Source organism: Caretta caretta, chromosome 17, assembly GCF_965140235.1.
Source record: "Caretta caretta isolate rCarCar2 chromosome 17, rCarCar1.hap1, whole genome shotgun sequence".
Lineage (NCBI taxonomy): Eukaryota > Metazoa > Chordata > Testudines > Cheloniidae > Caretta > Caretta caretta.
Genome location: NC_134222.1, coordinates 7038814 through 7061779, shown reverse-complemented (window position 1 = coordinate 7061779; position 22966 = coordinate 7038814). Strand labels below are relative to the sequence as shown.

At 39.2% G+C, this 22966-nt stretch overlaps 1 protein-coding gene across 3 annotated transcripts in view; it reads right to left on the bottom strand.

The window, feature by feature from the left end:
* The window catches only part of USP32 (ubiquitin specific peptidase 32), a 153210-nt gene that overhangs the window by 60248 nt on the left and 69996 nt on the right, over window positions 1-22966 (bottom strand). For all 3 annotated transcript variants that reach the window (XM_048824508.2, XM_048824509.2, XM_048824511.2), the window contains exon 5: window positions 14283-14442. In XM_048824508.2, coding sequence (XP_048680465.1) covers window positions 14283-14442 — 160 coding nt within the window. The remainder of the gene's footprint in view (window positions 1-14282; window positions 14443-22966) is intronic.

Below are 22966 nucleotides of genomic sequence, written 5' to 3'. Positions count from 1 at the left end.
CAGGAGTTGCTACAGCAAGAGGGGTTGGTCCAACAACTGCCACAGGCAGTAAGAAGGTATTGAGAAGGCACAGGGCTGGCGACACCCTTTATACTGGCACGCAACTCCAGAGGGCACTAAAGCCGGCCCAACAGATACCACTGAAAGAAAAATCTCTGGCAACTGTGCATGCGGTGTGCACACACCTAACCTGGAATGGAAATGAGCAAGAGACTCGAAGAAAGTTAACTTTAAGACCTAACAAAACAATGGTTAGTTTTTAAACCAAAATACACTCAGTATGTAATAAGGGCAAATGTGTTATGATCTGAGATTGTTTTCCCATCACTCTGGTAGTAAAGTGCACTATCCTTCAAGATATGGGAGTTGAGGATACTCAGCATCTGGCAGAGTAAAGAAAAAACAGATGCGTGGAACAGGAAAGTCCAACGGGCAACTCTTCCATTTTTAGAATTCAGCTGTTCACGCATGCAAGGCAGACGAATTCCTACTGACACCTTATTCTCCACAAGCAACATATGCCATTGTGCTACCTCCAATTTCCTTTCCCTAACACTTGTGTCCATTATGAGTCTGTGACCCCTTCCCAAGTACCTCCCCAGACAATCATAAGAGAGTCAGCTTCCAATATAGAAAATGGGAAATGCATATCTATATTCCACCGCAATCCATGATATGTATCCAGAGAAGTAAAAAAAAAAAAAAAAAAGTGGACAACCTGAAGTAAGAGGATTTGTCTCAAACAAACAAAAATCCTTGTGGGTGTTAAACCACAAAATTGCAAAAATATGACAGTGTTTTGACACAAGAGACCCATGATTTATTTGCTTAAAGCAGTCACTCTGAAGATTAGTTTAAAAGCAAATACCTTCATTTAATGTAGGTTTATCCATGTTTTAAAAGGGAAAGGATCAAAACTTTGTGTTGAACAAAAATTAAGCTCTCTATAAAGAGCAAGAACCTCACACCCAAACATTGTGAAAGCATTTTGCATGTTGCGTACGAGCATGCAAAATGGCCGCACCTAGTGCCTAGAAGAAAAACAGGATGTTCTGCATGCCTGCTGTATGGCAACAGTGTAAATGTCTTTCCAGCTCAGAGGTGTTTCATAGTATTGTGGGTTTCTCTCTTCCAGGATGCAAGATTTAGGTGTGCCTGTAAGTACAAGTTATTTTCCCTGTAATCTGCCAGGGAAAATTCTAGGCACGCTTCCTTGTCTTTATCCTCCATGTCACCTGCGTACATACACAACATACAAAAGAAGGTAATTCTAGTTATGAATCAAGAGGTGAAAAAATAGGGTAAACTACATGTTTTAAGACTATTCTAGGTGCAAGTAGTCTCCTGAGTTTACCTAGAATACTCAACTGGGATGGAACAAAGAATTCAGATCTGGGACATTCTAAAGAGACATTATTGGATTGTCAGGCAGCTAACTCACCAAGATACAGGTCTAAGATTATTAGAGATCAAACAGACACGGGAGAATCTGTCAGAAGGAGAGAAGACAAGCTGAGGGAAGGTGTATTTTTCCTACAGGTTTAAATGTGCTGGTGTATTGAGAGAGGTCTTGGAAAGTTTCCTGTAAGGAGTGGAGTATTAAATTTCTCTACATTTCTTGTAGCTTCAAAATAAAAAGTAAATGTTTGAGAGAAGAACACGGTCAGAAGAAATGGGCTCCCCTGTGTGAGAAAGTTTTGAGCAAGTGTAGAAAATTGAAGAGTAACATCAATTTATCTGATTATTATTTAGATAATGTGAAAGACAAGTTCGTGCTTTCTATGAACATTTTTCTGCATGTTATGTTGTCCCTAGTTTTCTTGGATTGCTAGAAGTCATGCAAACACTATTTACTTAAGGAACTAAAAACAGCATATAGATTATTTCCTTTTCTTTTAACCTACCCTTATTTAGAAATAAGGAAATATATAAGGATAACAAGCAGGCCAGTTTTTATGCATGATCTAATGGGTGGCTGGTAACACTTGACAATTACATAAGAAAGGATCAGGGAGTTAACACAATGCCTGAACATCTACCAAAGTAGGTAGTTGGCAGCATAAACATGCTTACTGAGGCATCTGCAACATTTATGTTTAATTAAGGTCTATTGGGTAAATTGACTGACGATACAAAAATAAAGGAAACTTAAAATGGCTTGTGTTTCATTTAAAAAAACGTGTCTAGCATACTTGGTTTCTTCAAAGTTATCTTAATTGCTTGTGCCAATTTAACCTTGGAAAATAATGATTACCAACTAAGGTTTTATCTGCCTTTTTTGTCAAGCAGACCTTTGAATAGCAAGGTTATTGAAAAGACTGTTTTCAAATTGCCATCTTTAAAAGGATTAATAAAATGAATATGAAATCTGCTACACTGGTAACACTAGCCAGACAGGTCCATTGCATTGATTAGACTTACACAGATTATATATTTTAGAAAGTAAAAATAAGACAAAGTATAACATTCTTCATTTACAAGATAACCATGCTTTGTAGAATTCTCCATCAATTTCACTTATATAAAATTGAAGGATTATTGATTACAGTATATGTGGACATGTAGTCTGAGAGGGTCAGTGATTAAAGACCATCCAAAATTCTTCAATAAACTTCTGTGTATATAACCTTATAAATCCAACTGCAATGCACAGGATATATTCCTTATTTTTTACTTTATGTTGTAATCTCATGTTATTTTTTATTCTTATTCTTATTATTATTTTAACTAAAATGGCTCCCTTGACCTATTTTTTTTTTTAATTGGGTGCCCAATTTAAAAACCACTTTTTACAATTATTAAGCATTTATCCTCTGAAAACACGGCCTCTCTTCAAGGAGTCTCAAATTAAGCACCCAAAAATCGGGCACCAAAATCACCAGTAACCTCTGAAGATGCAGGCCCCAGTATTTGTAGTCCTCTGTCATCAGGGTGACCTGATGTCCCGATTTTATAGGGACAGTCCCGATATTTGGGGCTTTTTCTTATATAGGCACCTATTACCCTCCACCCCCGTCCCAATTTTTCACAATTGCTGTCTGGTCACCCGATCTGTCATTAATTCTGCGGTATGTACTTTTTGTGGTTTTAATCCTTAGCACGGTTTCATATCCCCTGTTTATTTTGTGCAACTTACAGTACGTCGTCATTGTATTGCTTTTTGTAACTGAAAATAATGAACACAGTAAAAGATTTTGCACAACATGTAGAATGTCTGAAATATCAGTGTCTCCTAAATAACTGTCAGATGGATAAAGAATTTTACATCTTGGTTCTCCAAAGACAAAATACTATAATAAGGCCTGCTCCACTATTATTCAAGTCAATAGGAATCTTTCCACTGACTTTAATGGGTGTTGAACCAGGCCTTAGAAGAGTTGGGCTACCAAATCGACAGTGTTGTTAATGATGAAACAGACAGGAATTTATTTTCTATATACAAGGAAAACACAATATAGCAACAGCCTTGAATGAAAACATAGATGCAAAATTTCTGGGCACAGCAACTATACAACACGCTGTATATTTTTAAGCTTTTTGTATAAGTATATACTCCATACATTTTTGGAGATGCTAGCCTTATACGCCAAGATATACATCTATTACACATTGAGGTTTAATACAATAGGTTGGTAGCCCAGGTCAAATACCATGTATATATTTTGTAAAGTATGAGACACTTATATCTGGGTTGAGACCCCATTCTACTAGATGCTGTACAAATATATAATAAATGGTAGTACCTGCCCCAAAGAGCTTTTGGTATCAGAGTCTCATAAAAGGGGATGAGCCAAAGTGTGTGTTCTCAGTTCATTACATTAGATACTTTCCTAAACTACTGAAGTATCTAAATTCTTAGGTGGGGAACACATATAGTCATTGTTTTTGCACAAAGTTATAGTACATTGATAGTTTATAGCTCTAAATTCTTTTGTCTTAATGTTTTTGGGTTTTTTGGCGAATTTTAAAGATGAACACCTTTTAGAACTGTAAAATACTTTAAAATGCAAGTTACTTTTTAACAGCAGTTCAACAACTACAATCAGAGCAATGTTAAAAATGTCAAGTGCATATCCAATTACAGCCTTCATAGAGTATAAACTACTCACAGCTGATATGAGCTTAGTAAGTCAAGGTCCTTGCCACCCTTTATCTAATTTTCAAAATATACAATTTCTTGCACTTACAGTAGTAATACAATCATTTATTTACAATACATATAGAAGAAGAAGAAAGATTAACAGAATATTTTCTGCAGAAATATGGTACCGGAAGAGTTGTCAATCTACTACAGACAGTGAAATAGTTTGAAATGTTATGCACATTAATGCACAGAAAAAGCCTAAGACCATATTCACACAGTTTTGTATTTGCTGCTTAAATATTGTGTACAAGGACACTAATGTTATGAGTATTTCAACATCTCTAAAAATCAATTAATTTTTACCCACCTAAAGGTACAATTCTCTCTGGTTCACAACAATAGAAGCATACCATATTCCCAACATGTTTACTAATGCTCGTCTTGTGTTACTGTTCACCATAATATTCAAGTAAAATCCAGCTCTCATGCACACAAACAGCTCTTCATCTCCAAATAGCTGGGCTGCTACCCAAACAGCAGATGACTGAACAAAAGTATTTTTGTACAAACGCAGTTGTTTGTCACTTTCAAATTAACAGAAGATTCTAGGGCCTCCGGCAGAGAGAGCAGCTTAAAGTGACATACAATGACCCAGCAGCTAAGAGGATAACAAGGTGGTGAGATGAAGATTAAACCATGTTAGGGGTTTTTCATATTGGCCTAAAGCTTGCTATAATATCCTTGTTTTGCTTGATAATAAAAAGGGGATATTTTTTCTGTTTTATTCAGGTTCTTACGCTGTGCCAGTCATCTTAATATCTAAGCACCTATGCTGCAGATGCAAGTGCATATCAATATTAAGAGGAATATAAATGCTCTAATTTCATGACAAACAGGTCCTGACTAAGAATTTCAGGCATATAGCTAAGTTCACAATGCTGGTTCACACCAGAGTATGGTTGTTTTCACATTTACAGTGCAACTGCACAGAGCTAAATATGTATTTCTAGGAAACTTCATAATTTATACACAGCATCCTTTTGAGTATCATACAGAGATACTGTTGTCAGAAGTGTGATTATAATGATCAAAGAATAGTGTATACAAGTCTAGTTCCAGAAAGCCTTTTACTGAGGGTGAAGCAGATTGCTCATTTCATTTTCCCTTCCTGTTACAGACCCATATTCTAATACATCTCTGCATAAAAGTGTACAGGATTTTAAACCCATTCTTTCCAGAAACAGTGCCCTTCACCAAACATCGTTTCAAACATATGCTCCCTTTTACCATCCATTTGTATTTCAGTCATAGGGTTAGCTCTGTGGGTCATCCAAGGCTTCTCTTGTATATGAGTTAAATTAACCACATTTTTGGGCAGACAGTATTGCTGAGACATTTTGCAGGGTCAAGAGAGGATCTCAGTAATCATTCACTGGAAACTAATGACTTTCAACATCAGGCTCACCTGCTCCTGTTTGTTCAGATATCACATGCGGCAGTATGTGTAACAACGACTCTCTAAATCAGGACAGTCGCTGTACGTTCTACATTTGAATTTCAGTCATCCAAACATTTTTGCTTATGCATAGTGACAATGGTCCAATGGAGGGCAGCACTTCACCTGAACTTAAGCACATGCTCAAGTGCATTGCTGAAGAGAGATGGGATTATTTATGAGTTTAAATTTAGGCATGTGCGTAAATGCATTACTGAACCAAGGACTCTAGAACTAGCTGAATGGATCATCTCAGAATTTTTTCTTGCTCCTGAGTCAATATATTTATATATAAATACTCTAAACATACTGAAGTCTCAATCAATCATGTCCTGTAAACCCATACCAAAAACAATAACCACAACTTACATTTATAGAGACATCTTGAAAAACCCCCCAAAATGACTTAAAAAGATCTCAGTGAATTTACAGGGATAACTCATCCTCCAAAGAAGAGTAACCATTGCCATTCTGCAAAGCCTCAGTAAATCCAGAGCACCTAGCGCACTCGTAGGTGCTACAAAAAAAATAACAAAGGAACAAGTAGAGGAGGAAAAGTAGAAAACAATTTATTTAACTGTAACTAGAGGAAGAATTGTAGGCATTCATTATCCTTGTACAAACACAGAGGGCTGAAACACTGAAGTGATCGGCAAAAGCAGTAGTAAATGGCATACTGTTATATTAATAAAAACAACACGTAGTCCGGTGGCACCTTAAAGACTAACATTTATTTGAGCATAAGTTTCTCTGAGGAATGCATCCAATGAAGTGAGCTGTAGCTCATGAAAGCTTGTGCTCAAATAAATTGGTTAATCTCTAAGGTGCCACAAGTACTCCTTTTCTTTTTGTGAATACAGACTAACACAGCTGCTACTCAAACTTCTCTAAGGTACCACCAGACTCCTTGTTGTTTTTGTGCATACAGACTAACCCCCTGATACCTGTTATATTAATAGTGAGTTGACCAGTATGTAAGGAGTTAGAACTTCAGTGATAAGGCCCTATACTGAGAACAGCTAACAAAAGTTTGCCTTTAGACCAAGTGGTAGGTGTTTTTGGAGAAGGAAGATCTCTGTTCTAACCTTGCTCTCAGAGCAAAGTCCTGAACAGCCTGGGTGTGTCACATAATGAAGTTTCATGTGGCTAAGAATGCTATTACTGAAATACTGTGTTTGGTTCTTGGAATGCCATACAATGTTAGAAACTCCATTTGCAACGATTAATGATTTGCAATGATTTGGGGGGTATTACATTCTCTTCCCACTGAGCTCTTGACCGGCGTTACAAACTCTGAATTTTATTCTGTTTTGGAGTGCAGAATAAGTTATTATATACTTCCTGATTCTTAACACTGCTTTGTAGACTATGGAATGTAAACAGTATTTTAAATATAAAACCATACATTATTAAAGAGAGATGCAATAATGTTAAATAAAAAAATGCCAATTAAGAGACCTGTTGACACTGCAGTTAAGCTCCACTCCTGATTTACGGTGTCACTAGAACTCCTTGATAAGATTATAGCCTTGCTCATTACTCTTACATTCAGTATTCAAGAAAATCATGTTAAAAATCAAGAGGTATGGAATACCCAGTCTTATACTCCACAACTGAGAGACATTTAAACTTTGTTTACTAGGAGGAGAGGGTTATATTCCTCAAACCACTGTAAGTCAAATAATATTTCTTACACATACATGGCTAAAAGTTTCTCTCCTCTTCTCATCCCAAAACATCTTTTAAACCCTATAAAATTAAATCACAAAATTATTCTGCTAGCTTTCAACTGAAATAACCACCATTGTAGAATATTTATGATTTAGGTGAAACGGAACAAAATTTGATTAAAAATGGCAAGTGTGTGCAACTTACCGTGACTTCAAAATTTCATTTATAATTGTGCTGAGAAATGCAATTAAACTCATCTGCATTCAAACATAAATGTTATTTACAAGTGAAAAATTGTAATTCTTTTTATGTTTCCTTGATATCGTGGCTCATTAAACAAATCTAAATGGAGTCACTGATGCTTCACAATAAACATTTGCTGTGTGTTTCTAAATCAATGTTAATAACTTCCACTATTTTTATCACAGCAATTTTTCATGTCCGTGCCACATTATTCAAGAAGTTTAATGGAAAATAAGAAGGGAGAACAGTTGTAGCCTGTTTAAACTATGTACCAGCGGAGGACATCCTATGAAATAACAGCTCCGTGTTAGCATTCAGGAAACAGACTAGTAAACTTTTGTTACAAAGTTTCACTGATTACACTAAAACAGAACTGAAAATAAGCAACTCTGCATTATACTTGGCTAACAGTATTTACCTTTTGTTTTTTAAATATCCTTTCAGTGACTTGTTCTCTCGAAAAGCAAATATCCAAGCAAAAAGCACCAAAGTCAGTCTCCACTCACAGGAAAAACAACTCTCTCACAACAGCACTCATTTTATGAGGGCAACTGTAGTAAGAACACATGGTTAAAATAAAAATAAAAAATATAAAACTCTACTAAAGAATAATGAAGTTGAGTTACACTCTGTACATATCAGAACGTAAAGATTATTCACACTCTGATACAATCATCTCCAAACTACTCAACCCATTTATATATTTTTGTTGTTGCTAAATTTGTATTGTGTAAATCACACAATGACCTTTCTTTTTGACCTTTGGGACCACTAGGGAGATCATCAACAGTATCACAGAAAAAGGAATAATGCGCAGTAGTCAGCAGAGGCAGAATAGTTTACCATTTTCTGGTTGTCATCAGTATGTTCTACTCAATTTTCCACATTCCAATATTTGATGTGATATTTACAGCCCTGACACTTGCTCTTTTTCTCATCCTCATTTGATGCACTTAATAGGTAAATAATTGGCAAAATTTATATTTCAATTTTATCCTGAAACTACAACCTATTCTTAGTAATGATGTGGGTTTACTAGATTAAATTAACTACAGCTTAACTTCTTTGCTACACAGCTGTGCGTTCTACAGTTTGAGTCAATTGTATATGGTCAAAGCCATATACAGAATTTTAAGCTACAAGATTCATAGATCAAATCCTATATGTGGCTGAATATTCAGGAAAGCATCACCTAATGTACTTTTTTATACATTTTTTGTTGTTGTTTCTTTTAATCCTAACAATGAAAATACAATTTCTTATCAGGTTATATTGCTGGGCAAATGGCCCATAAAAAACAGGAAATCAAAGAACTAACAATACTTCCAACTATCTAGAAACCATGAGTTGTAAGACAAATGGTTCAGTTTCATGATACTATCTGCTTCCTGCTGAAACACCCAGTAAAGGTTCTAAATTTCACAACAAATAAATATTTGATGATGCTTTAAAATTCTGCTACCTTTACCAGTGGAACCTGTAGCTACAGCTAACAGCATAAGCTGCTATGGTATAGTCAACAAAGCCTGAAAGTTCCTAAAGAAAATTGAAATCAAGGCTCTAGTTTCTCCCAGGACACTTTCACTCACTTGTAATTTTACAAGTATTAACTCTTCTTTTTTTAATAGGCAGAGAACAAGTTGGTTTCAAGGTTAACACTTTCAGTCAAGACAATTACCATGCCAAAGCACAATTAATGAAATCTAGCAGAAAAATGTCAACACTTTTGAGGAGGTGGTTGCTGTTGGGTTTTCTTTTGGGGAATGGAGAGGCAATATCTGCCAAGGTGCAACTGGTAAGCCGGAAGTGAGATTGTGTAGCTGAACACCTAAGATATCTGAAAGGTATAACTCGTACGTGAAGGGGACAATAAATATTCAATGGAAAAGAGAGACTATTGCACTTCCTCCAGAAGTGCAACCAACCAAACCAGACATCAACCTCACCCTAGTATGATAAGCCTTCACAATCAAAGGAATTCAACAGCCTATAGAGAGAACTTGTGACACAGGGATTTGATAGAGGCCTGCAAAGTAATTGTTAGAAGTTGTGGTTTTGATAGACAAGGGTGAGCACGCAAACACGCACACGCACAGCCAAAATAACTTTAGTACAACCAAATGGAAGGTGAGGTTATCTAGACAAACTTTTTAAAGAGTCAGCCTACTTATGCTACGAAGTCTACTAATGTGACTTAGTCTGCTCTTTTCTCTCTCTACTGTTCATCTTTTTAATTATAGTACTTGGGTATTAGACTTTTTTTAGGAATTTCACATAGTTATCAGAAAAGTGAAAATTATTCAGCTTCAGTGATAAGAAGATGAAGGGAGCCTAAAACAAGGAATCTGGGGGAATGATATAGAGCCAATCCTACTTGGGGCCCGGCTTAAAGGTCATGGACTAAGGAAACCTCCTCTATTAAGTTTCTTGTGCAGGGCAGCAGTCCAACACACAAGGGAAACAGTTGGAAACCAAAGGACAAAAATTAAGCTGAAGGGGGTGAAATATTGAGAACTAGTAATATGGGAACATTCAATAAATTGCATTTAATATCAAGAATAAAAAAAGGGGTATGCTACTGGTTTATTATACTTTTTACATATTTAACCAGAAATCTCTATGCACAATTAAAGTTGCAGCAGAAAAAAGGGTTACCTACCTGTAACTGTTGTTCTTTGAGATGTGATGCAGGTGTGTGCCACAAGGAAGGTCATTTTCTGACACAGAAAGGAGAAAGAAGAAGCTGGCGAAGGCTCAAAGAGAAGCCCCATAAGAGCTGCTAAGACAGTATTAAGGTTCCACAAAGGAATCGGCTCTTTAACCAGCACATGGAAACAAGCGATTCCTTTCATGTTTCAGAGTAACAGCCGTGTTATGTACCTCGCTGCCACAGGATTTGAAAACACTGACTTCCTATGAATGGGATGATAGCAGCCATACGCCTCAGGAGGTCCTGATACATTTTAAAGTACTCAGGCATCAAGGGAGAGGAAGATTTCAGCATGGCAGAGCTGTCCAGGAAGGATAAGGAGGTGGTTTCTTAAGTCAGCAACAGGTACTGTTCTCGCACCCCAGGATGCGGTTGGAAAAGCCCTGGAGGTTCCTGGGGGAATGGGCTTAGTGGTCACTTGCAGCTGAGATGGTTTGGGAGTGGGAGCCACCATCAGGACCAGTGATCTTGCTCTGGAACAGGTCAAGGAATGGGACTTCAGGAACCAGGGAGCATCACAAGGATTCCAAGTAGGCCTCTGGGCATAAGGATAAGGCATTGGGGGACAGTAGATACCTGGCCAAGAGCCCTTGTCCCGACTATAGGACAGATACCTATACTCAATGCCAAAGGGATCTGATGGAGATCTCTGGTGCCCATCTGATGACGAAGGGGAAGATGACCCCAACACGGATCTTGAGGAATCCCAGAGGCTCTCTAGTGACAATGGGGCGCCAACCCCAATGGGACAAACAAACAGACTCATCTGATGCCCAGTACAGGGAAGGCACTGGTGCTGAAGAGGAATGGGGGCTTGGCACTGGCAGTACCAAACGAGAGACTCTCCCACCCAGTACTGGGAAGGGCGCTGGTACTGAGGCTAAGGGGACTACCAAACTTGATAAGGGATCTGCCGCCATGACAACAACAGTTCCAGAGGATGCACCAACGTAGAGGGGGCTAGCATTCGCCTCAACTCCACCATTTCAGGCCCGAACAGTGCGAGCTGTGGTGCTGACAATCCCTGTAGCTCTGCGATGCAGCCATAAGATGCCAAGGGCACAACGGCGGGTGAGGCAGTAGAAGCTATGGCACCAGTGAACTCTGGAACCAGTGCAGAGTCTAGTACTGAGATGCAACACAGGTCTAATGCAGCTTGGTATGCTGCCAGCATTGAGACAGCCAGTGCTGGTACTGATGACTTCGGCACCAGACTGAATGGATGCCCTATGGCTGGAATCAGACTTGAGTGGTACAGGGGAACAGTTAGACGGAGTTGCTCCATTCAACGTGCCAGAGAAAGCATGGTGCCAATCAGCACTCCTCTTGGAAGATGAGTAGGAGCCTCCCCAATCCCTGGAATGGTCCTGATTCATTTTGTGTGACCTCTTCCTCACTGTACCAGAAGAGGGAGAACGACCCCTCTTCCTCCTGGGGGAAATGCCAGAGCCTGAGCACGGAGTGGCATCACTTGCCAGATCCAAAGCAGACTGCCAATCAGATGATGGCCTCCTGCTCCAGCAGGTGCTGCTTCAGCCGCAAGTCCCTTGTCACCTGAGCTCTCTTTGGGAACGACCAGCAGATGAACTACCACTTTCTAACATGTTCTTCGCGCAGATACAGCGAGCACGTCATGTGGGGATCACTGTTAGGGCTGGCCACCCCACACAATGGACAAGCTTGAACCCTGGTGAGGGCATCACACAGGACAGCCAACTCCTCTAATTAATACTATACTAAATAAGAAACTTAACCTAAGGTGCTACTAACTATTACATACAAGGAAACATTTCTCAGAAACTGAGACAAAGCCACGACTCTAGCAATGGGTAGTGAGAAGGAACCAAAGAGCTTGGACCAGCACCAACCTTAAGTGGCCAGGGATGGGGTAAGGGCCACAGGACACGAACACTGCCCCAGAGGATACTGATAAGCAGAGTTCTCCGCCTCCAGTGTACTGGGCACACACACAGCTAAGTATAATACAAAGCTGCATCTTCTCAAAAAAGGACTCTAGTTTGCTGCTCTGGTGATATAGAATCCCAGACCCTTACTGCAGGATTTCGTTCCAGCTTCCTCAGACCACACAGGGCATTGGTTACAATTCATGAAGCCACATATTCTACTGGAAGAAGAAGTGCAAGTGCCAGAGATCACAAATCTGGTGGCAGATATTTAGTTTAAGGGAAGCGGACATAACTTGGATTTTTAAGGCCTGTGACTGGGTTGACCTCTCACTCGCAAACTGCCAGAAGTGGCTACCTTCCACACATCATCTTCGCTTAATACAATTTACAATCTCCTCCAGCACATTCCACGTTGCTCATAATTTTCACAAGACCTAGTATAAATAAACTACCTGGCTTCTTCAAGATGCAAGGATATGTACACAAACAGTATTAGCCGCCTCATTCCATTTCATTTTTTTTAATAGGGAATGCTGATCCTGAAGAACCCACAAAGTTACTTATTCCCTCACACGACAATACTATCTGAACACCTCACAAACACGAATGTATCCTATATATAGATATAGAACAAGTACATTATTATCCTCACAGCCCCCCCCCCCCCCCCACCTTGGTCTGCAACATGCCCTGAAAGTGAAACTATCTGGGCAATGTCGAAATCCAAGTAGGTGTTGGGGGGGCGGGAATATTGAGAAGTTTAGAAATGAAGTTTTCTTTGGATACTGAGGGGAAAGTACATTTTGATTTGGTTCGGAGAAGTAGTATGATTCAATGGATAGGGCACGGGATTGAGACTCAGGAGATCTATTCAGCTCTCCCACTGCAGACATTCCATGTGACCTTAGCTAAGTCATTTTTCCTATGTGCCTCTGTTTCCTCTCCCACCCTTTGTGTATCTTTCCTGTTCGGACTATAAACTTGGTGGCTTCTGGAACCCCAATCTCAGTTGAGATCTCTAGTCATTAACACAACGTAAATGTTTGTATTACATGCTGGTGCCTCACAGTTGTATGCATTTGGGGAGAAAACATGCCATTGGATAATCATTAACAATCAAAGCAATGTACTGTATTTTCAACTCATGCCAAGGGCACCTAGAGCTCAGAATAGGAGCTTTTATGGGAGTTATGTAAAACCTAAGTAAACAGACTATATATAATTTTACAGCTGAGATACTGAGGCACAGAGATTAAATGACTTGCTCAAGGTCACACATGAAGTCTGTGGAAGAACAGCAAAATGAACCAGACGTGGTTAAGATATTCGGCAGCAGCTTGACCAAAGATTATCCTTCCTCTCCTAAATGATACCTAAGTCCTTTGAAAACTTTACACAAGGATTATTTATCTACCACTTAAATGTGGCTCTAGAGGTAGCCGTAATACATGCAGTTTTTAGAAGTAGAAGAATAAATTCAATTGAAACTAAGAGAAATTTTGGGTAAGCATAATGTAAAATTAATCAGGCCCTGATTTGACATCCAATCTGAAAAACAGCACCGCATATCATCAAAATGGGCCCTAGTATTACTTCAGGATGGACTCAGAAAAAGAGTTCCATCTACATTTCTTTGGCGAGCTTTCCCATATGCAAGACCAGGTTTCACTCTGTTTAGTTTATACCTAGGACTATAAATAAAGCTAAAACATTGTTCACTGCACCAAGAAATGCAAACGTTAAGAGACACCAGTGATGTTTATGACACACTATTTATAGATCTGTGCCAATATTTGTGATTCTTGGTGCACAAAAAAGGGAATCAAATTAATAAGACTTTGTTTAAGTTCATTAGAAAAAGGAAGATACATGGAAAATATATTTTCCATTTGGCACATTACAACATTTAAAAAAACATACTTTGCTGACATCCATTAAAACAAGTCTTGTGACCTCAGTACTGTTTCCCCTAAAACACTATTTATTATTTTTAGGATACGCAACAAATAACATTCCTCAATAGTGGAACTGTATGTAGCTTAACTTAACAGAGCAGTAGCGATTTGTTGAATGATCACATAGAGAGGCAAAAGTTTTATGAACTCAGGTTAGCAAAGGCCAGATCTATAAGAAAGATACCCATTTATGCAGCAAGAAACGCCAATTACTTACAGTGTGTGACTCCGGCCAGAGTTTGATAGAAGGTAGGGGTGTCACTATCATCGGTGAGTGTAACATACACTCCTCCAGATAGCAGCCAACGAGAGAACGTGAAAGCATCTTTGTTCTGCAATAACCAATTCTTAAACTTTTCATAGTTTACCTTTTCACCCTACAATAAAAGGAAGGAAAACTGAGTAAGTCTTTCTCCTCTTCTCCTGGAGCAATAGTAAATATGAAATATCAAGCTGTATGAATAAGAGGGTGTGGCAACCTCCTCTCAAAACAAGTGCTGAAACAATGTCCATGGGACCATGTCAATTCTTCCGCATTGCCCTGAAATCCACCAGGAGACTGAGAAATAAGAGCCCTGGGTTCCATTCCAGCTCTGCTACTGACTCAGTGTGGCCTTGGTAAAGTCACTTAAACACGACAATACTTTCCTACCACTCACAAAGTTCTTTTTTTTAAATCAACTTTAATGTATTTTTATGGTAGCTGATAAAACCCTGAGCACGTTATAAGAGCATAAAATATTTCCTGTTATATCTATGCAGTGGAAGTGTCTGAAGCCCTTTATTAGTAGAAAACTGACAAATACTAATAGGACTACTGAAGTTTATCAGTATCACTGTAACCAGCACATCAGATTTATGCAATACCTATTGACCCCATTGATTCCAAAATATTTTGCAATATGTGTATAAATCAATATACAAGTCACACCCAATGAAGATTTCATCCATCACTGAAGTGCAACCATGTTAGAGTGAAACACAGCAGCTGGGTAATATAAAGTATCAACACTACAAATAGTTTAGGGCACAAAATGAAGAAAAATACTGTCATTGAAACTGCACAGAAGACTCAGGTAGGCAGAACATCACTAACCAAGCTGGAATCTGGTTAAGACCTCTAGGTTGACTCCCCTAATTTGCAAAAGTTCCTTGGAATCCTTAATGACCACAAGCAGGCCAGGTTTTGGGTTCCTTATCCGAAAGGCTAAAAATATTAATACGCGGTTCACTGACAACATAATTAAATGGTTTCTCTGTTATTACGATAAATTCAGAAATAGTGAGAAAGGAGATTTAGCTGTAAACAGTTTCTGCGGGCTGCACACTATTGATGATGTTTTTAAGGAGGTAAGTTTGTGTGTCTGTCATGACTCTTAGTAAGCCCGACTTGATTATGTAAAGAGTTGTCACTTTGGATGGGCTAGCACCAGCAGGAGAGTGAATTTGTGTGGGGGGGTGGAGGGTGAGAAAACCTGGATTTGTGCTGGAAATGGCCCGCCTGATGATCACTTTAGATAAGCTATTACCAGCAGGACAGTGGGGTGGGAGGAGGTATTGTTTCATATTCTCTGTGTATATATAACGTCTGCTGCAGTTTCCACGGTATGCATCTGATGAAGTGAGCTGTAGCTCACGAAAGCTCATGCTCAAATAAATTGGTTAGTCTCTAAGGTGCCACAAGTACTCCTTTTCTTTTTGCGAATACAGACTAACACGGCTTTTATTCTGAAACCTGTTAGTAAGCTTCGCAGCATATAAAAATTCTAAACATGCTGCTGCTTAAAGCACGTCTATTCATTACGGACTGCCACTCACACAGTCAGGGTGTCTATCACCGAAATCTTATCTGTCAATCCAAGACCTTCACGGGTGTATACTTCATGTTTATATATATTCACAGCAGTGGCAAGAGATCTGCCAAGGAAGACAATGTTTCCAGGTGAGTTTTAGGATTTTTCAGACTCAGAGTTTAAAGGACAAATACATCTTCTATTCCAACCTCCTGCATATCACAGGACATTAAATTTCAGTTACATCTGTACTGAACACAATAACTTGTGTTTAACGGAAGCATATCTTCCAGAAAGGCATCCAGTTTTGATCTGAAGACATCAAGAGACGGATAATCCACCACTTCCTTTGGTAGCTTGTCCCAATGGTTAATCACCCTCATTGTTAAAAATGTATACCTAATTTCTGATCTACGTTTCTCTGGTTTAAAATTCTAGCCACTGGTTCTTGTTATATCTTTCAGATTACAGAGTGCTTTAGTACCTGGTACTTTCTCCCCATAAAGGTAATACAATGTAATCAAGGCACCTCTCAATCTTTTCTGATGAACTAATCAGATAGAGCTCTTTGTGTCTTTCAGTGTAAGACATTTTCTCGAGCCCTCAAATCATTTTTGGGATCCTTTTCTACACCCCTCCTGTATTACACATGCAGCACAAAGTCAATTAAGCTAAAACCAATTAAGGCCACTAAATGCTGAATAAGGATGTTCAACGTGGGGTTTAATGCAGTTTAACTAATCCACTTCAAATTCACACCTTTAGTTAATTTGGATTAATTTTTCTGGGTGTCCCCATGTAGGTACGCTTGCTGTGTCATAAACAAATTGAACTGAAGTGACAAAGGAAGTGAAAAAAAATTTCAGAAAAGTGAAAGATACCTTTAAGAATACCTGCATGTTTTTAAAATAAATGCTATTTGAAATTGCTACACACTGTACTATTGTTTCAACACAGAACTGTGCAAAAAAATTCAAGTTTTCCTGCATCCTTTCTGTAGTTCAGAGGTAATAAGAAAATATTTCACATGCATTATGTAGATTTCCTCAGCTGTGTTCCATGAGACTAGTAAAAGAAAGTCTGGCTACCTCAATTTTCCCTTTATGTGTAAATGGGTAATTCCCCACTGTGGCTAGATAAAATGCACAAATTGAAACAGAATGAAGTGGAAATGAAACAAGACTATGTTCTAGAATTAAATATGCCTACTTGATAAATATTAAGTTAGTTTTTAACACACATCACTGGATGCAGGACCAAGCTGTGCAAGATTTACACCCTGTGCAATCTTAGTGATGTCAGTAGAATTCTATTTTATATTTTCCCCTCTCAAATAGAATAAATGGAGAAAAGCTTGTAAATCCAAACAGTAAAATTTTGATAGAGTAGACATTTTTAAATAGTATTTTGTACATTTGAAACTATACATCCTTTCTGAGCTCTCATTTCAATAAAAAGGAGTACTTGTGGCACCTTAGAGACTAACAAATTTATTTGAGCATAAGCTTTCGTGACCTACAGCTCACTTCATCGGATGCATTCAGTGGAAAATACAGTGGGGAGATTTATATACATAGAGAACATGAAACAATGGGTGTTACCATACACACTGTAATGAGAGAGTGATCACTTAAGGTGAGCTATTGCCAGCAGAAGCGGGGGGTGGGGAAAGGGGAGGTATACGACGACAGGACCTTTTGTAGCAATAATCAAGGTGGGCCATTTCCAGCAGTTGACAAGAATCACTTGCCCCATAACCTCAGCCGTGCAGAACACAATGCCATCCACAGCCTCAGAAACAACTCTGACATCATAATCAAAAAGGCTGACAAAGGAGGTGCTGTTGTCATCATGAATAGGTCGGAATATGAACAAGAGGCTGCTCGGCAGCTCTCCAACACCACTTTCTACAAGCCATTACCCTCTGATCCCACTGAGAGTTACCAAAAGAAACTGCAGCATTTGCTCAAGAAACTTCCTGAAAAAGCACAAGATCAAATCCACACAGACACATACCTGGAACCCCGACCTGGGGTATTCTATCTACTACCCAAGATCCATAAACCTGGAAATCCTGGGCACCCCATCATCTCAGGCATTGGCACCCTGACAGCAGGATTGTCTGGCTATGTAGACTCCCTCCTCAGGCCCAACGCTACCAGCACTCCCAGCTACCTTCAAGACACCACTGACTTCCTGAGGAAACTACAATCCATCGGTGATCTTCCTGATAACACCATCCTGGCCACTATGGATGTAGAAGCCCTCTACACCAACATTCCACACAAAGATGGACTGCAAGCCCTCAGGAACACTATCCCTGATAATGTCACGGCAAACCTGGTGGCTGAACTTTGTGACTTTGTCCTCACCCATAACTATTTTACATTTGGGGACAATGTATACCTTCAGATCAGCGGCACTGCTATGGGTACCCGCATGGCCGCACAGTATGCCAACATTTTTATGGCTGACTTAGAACAACGCTTCCTCAGGTCTCGTCCCCTAACGCCCCTACTCTACTTGCGCGATATTGATGACATCTTCATCATCTGGACCCGTGGAAAAGAAGCCCTTGAGGAATTCCACCACGATTTCAACAATTTCCATCCCACCATCAACCTCAGCCTGGTCCAGTCCACACAAGAGATCTACTTCCTGGACACTACAGTGCTAATAAACAATGGTCACATAAACACCACCCTATACCGGAAACCTACTGACTGCTATTCCTACCTACATGCCTCCAGCTTTCACTCAGACCACACCACACGATCCATCATATACAGCCAAGCTCTGCGATACAACTGCATTTGCTCCAACCTCTCAGACAGAGACAAACACCTACAAGATCTCGATCAAGCATTCTTACAACTACAATACCCACCTGCGGAAGTGAAGAAACAGATTGATAGAGCCAGAAGAGTTCCCAGAAGTCACCTACTACAGGACAGGCCTAACAAAGAAAATAACAGAACGCCACTAACCATCACCTTCAGCCCCCAACTAAAACCCTTCCAACGCATTATTAAGGATCTACAACCTATCCTGAAGGATGACCCAACACTCTCACAAATCTTGGGAGACAGGCCAGTCCTTGCCTACAGACAGCCCCCCAACCTGAAGCAAATACTCACCAGCAACCACATACCGCACAACAGAACCACTAACCCAGGAACCTATCCTTGCAACAAAGCCCGTTGCCAACTGTGCCCACATATCTATTCAGGGGACACCATCACAGGGCCTAACAACATCAGCCACACTATCAGAGGCTCGTTCACCTGCACATCCACCAATGTGATATATGCCATCATGTGCCAGCAATGCCCCTCTGCCAGGTACATTGGTCAAACTGGACAGTCTCTACGTAAAAGAATAAATGGACACAAATCAGATGTCAAGAATTATAACATTCATAAACCAGTCGGAGAACACTTCAATCTCTCTGGTCACGCGATTACAGACATGAAAGTTGCGATATTACAACAAAAAAAACTTCAAATCCAGACTCCAGCGAGAGACTGTTGAATTGGAATTCATTTGCAAATTGGATACAATTAACTTAGGCTTGAATAGAGACTGGGAGTGGCTGAGTCATTATGCAAGGTAACCTATATCCCCTTGTTTTTTCCTCCCCCCCCGCCCCAGACGTTCTTGTTAAACCCTGGATTTGTGCTGGAAATGGCCCACCTTGATTATCATACACATTGTAAGGAGAGTGGTCACTTTAGATAAGCTATTACCAGCAGGAGAGTGGGGTGGGGGAGAGGTATTTTTTCATGCTTTGTGTATATAAAAAGATCTTCTACACTTTCCACAGTACGCATCCGATGAAGTGAGCTGTAGCTCATGAAAGCTTATGCTCAAATAAATTGGTTAGTCTCTAACAACACAAGTACTCCTTTTCTTTTTACGAATACAGACTAACATGGCTGTTACTCTGAAGAATGTCTGAGGAACAGTGGGGGGGAAAGGGGGGAATAAACATGGGGAAATAGTTTTACTTTGTGTAATGACCCATCCACTCCCAGTCTCTATTCAAGCCTAAGTTAATTGTATCCAGTTTGTAAATTAATTCCAATTCAGCAGTCTCTCATTGGAGTCTGTTTTTGAAGTTTTTTTGTTGAAGAATTGCAACTTTTAGGTGTGTAATTGAGTGACCGAAGAGATTGAAGTGTTCTCCAACTGGCTTTTGAATGTTATAATTCTTGACGTCTGATATGTGTCCATTTATTCTTTTACGTAGAGACTGTCCAGTTTGACCCATGTACATGGCAGAGGGGCATTGCTGACACCACCCCCCCCTCCGCCCCGACTGTTCCTCAGACGTTCTTGTCAACTGCTGGAAATGGCCCACTTTGATTATCATGACAAAAGGTCCGTCCGTCCCCCCCCTTTCTGCTGGTAATAGCTCACCTTAAGTGATCACTCTCTCATTACAGTGTGTATGGTAACACCCATTGTTTCATGTTCTCTATGTATATAAATCTCCCCACTGTATTTTCCACTGACTGCATCCGATGAAGTGAGCTGTAGCTCACAAAAGCTTATGCTCAAACAAATTTGTTAGTCTGTAAGGTGCCACAAGTACTCCTTTTCTTTTTGCGAATACAGACTAACATGGCTGCCCCTCTGAAACCTCTCATTTCAATGTTTTTCAATCTATGATAAATCACGTACAGTAGTCTATGAAACTCTCTACAAGCATTTTCAGCACTTTTAAGGTCCTTTGCTTTACAAGAGGTTTTATTATATTCAAAACTACAGAATTCACTGATTGGCATCTAGAGGGACAAATCAGTCCTTCACTTTTGGGCATCAGGTGGTCAGTTTTTCCTCACCCCGCTAGGAAAGGCAGTCATAACAGAGAACACAGATTTAGTGCAATGAATGATTTCTCCATGCAGCTTATTTTAATGGGTTTGTCATTAAATCCTTGGGCATTATGCTGCAAATTTACCCCTAAAAGTCTGTACTTCACCTGCAAAGTTGTATGAACATCATAGTTAAGTGTGCAGCATTATGGATTGTCTGCAAATACAATGTTTTATTCAAAAGTTATTAAAATGGTAGTAAGTTTTTTTCCTGAATTTTTAATGGAGCTATAAAACATCATGCCTGTTTGGAAAAAGAGCAGGTTCTTCCCAGTCTTCTTCCCATCCCCACTCCCACCAGAGACACACACTGCAAATCTCTATTACACAAGGCACACCTTAAGATGCAAACACAATACTCTTTGTCAAGTGAACATACCAGTTGGTTATGGTAGAAAACAAAACATAATGGTCTGGCCCAAGTATGTATTTAGAATAAAATATACAAACATGACTTAGCTTAGTATCAAAGTTGGTCAGTTTTTCCATACTATCAATAGAACAATTTGATAACACTTAATTCAAGAAAACTCGACTCGCTTTCCTAACAGCATTTAAAAAAAAAAAAAAAGATTAACAACATTCACTATATATGACACTTTCCCACAGAAGAAATGAAGACCGTCTCCCAACTGCCTTTTATCCAACTGACCTCCAAAACAGAACAGGCAATTCACTGAAATTGTTTCTTATTCTTGATATGAAAAGAGAATATCAAACACTTTTAACCACTATCACATGGAGTGACATAATATTATAAAGTCAAGACTGATTTCAAAAGCGCAAACTTAACAATTAAAGCAATGAGTTAGGGAAGTGGACTAGACTGAATAACTCAAGAATCTGAATGTGGAGGAAGTTGGGAATTACTTTAAGTCAAAGTTGCAGAAACTATTTGGAGCCTGTATTCCAAGGGGAAAAAAATTTATAGGGAAAGGTTGCAGGCCAATCTGGATGAACAAAAGCATCTCATACAAGTTATTGAGAAAATAGAAAACCTACAAGGAATGGAAGAAGGAATGGATCAGCAAGGAAAGCTCTCTTGGAGCTCAGAAAATGCAGAGAGGAAAAGTGAGAACTGCCAAAACCCAAGCAAAGACCTTGCAAAGGAAATTAAAACCAATAGTAAAAGGTTCTTTAGCTATATAAATAAAAAGAAAGAAAAAGTGGGACCCTAAGCACTAAGGATGGGGTGGAGATTAAAGAAGCTAGATACGGCCCAACACCTAAACGAATACTTTGTCTCAGTTTTTAAACAACAACAAAGAGCCTGGGGACAGTGGCAGGATAGCTAATGGGAATGAGGATATGGAAGTAGAAATTACCACATCGGAGGTGAAAGCCAAACAAAAATAGTTTAATGGGACCCAAGTGGGGGGTCAGGGTAATCTTCATCCAAGAACATTAAAAGAACTGGCACACGCAATCCACATAGCAAGGATTTTTAATGAATCTCTAAATTCAGGCATTCTACACTATGACTAGAAGATTGCAAATATAGTATCTATATTTAAGAAAGGAAAAAGAGTGATCTGGGAAAAGGCAGGCCTGTTGGTTTGACCTTAACTGCATACAAGGTTTTAGAACAAATTTTGAAAGAGACAGTAATTAAAGATATGGAGATAAATGGTAACTGGAATAATATACAACACTGTTTTACAAAAGGCAGATCATAACAGACAAACCTGATCTATTTTTCTGGGACCAAGGAAATGCGGTAGACCTAATCTACTGGGATTTCAGTAAAGCATTGGATACAGTTCCACATGGGAAATTATTGAATTGGAAAAGATGGAAATTCATATGAGAATCAAAAGGTGGGTAAGGAACTGGTTAAAGGGGAGATTACAACAGGTTATACTCAGAGATGCCTAGCTGGAGGGGGAGTCCCTCAAGGCTCAGTCTTGGGATAAATCTTATTTAATATTTTCATTAATAACCTTGATATAAAAAGTGGGAGCATGGTTAATAAAATTTGCAGATGACACAAAGTTGGGAGGTCCTGTCAATATGGAAGAGGATCCGAATATCACACAAGACAATTTGGATGACCTTGAAAACTGGAGTAATGGAAAGGAGGTGAAATTTAATAGTGCAAAATGCAAGATCATGCATTTAGGGATTAACAAGAATTTTTGCTATAAACTGGAGAATTATCAGGTGGAAACAACAGAGGAGAAAGACCTGGGTATATGGCTTGGCCACAGAATGACTACGAGTTGCCAATGTGT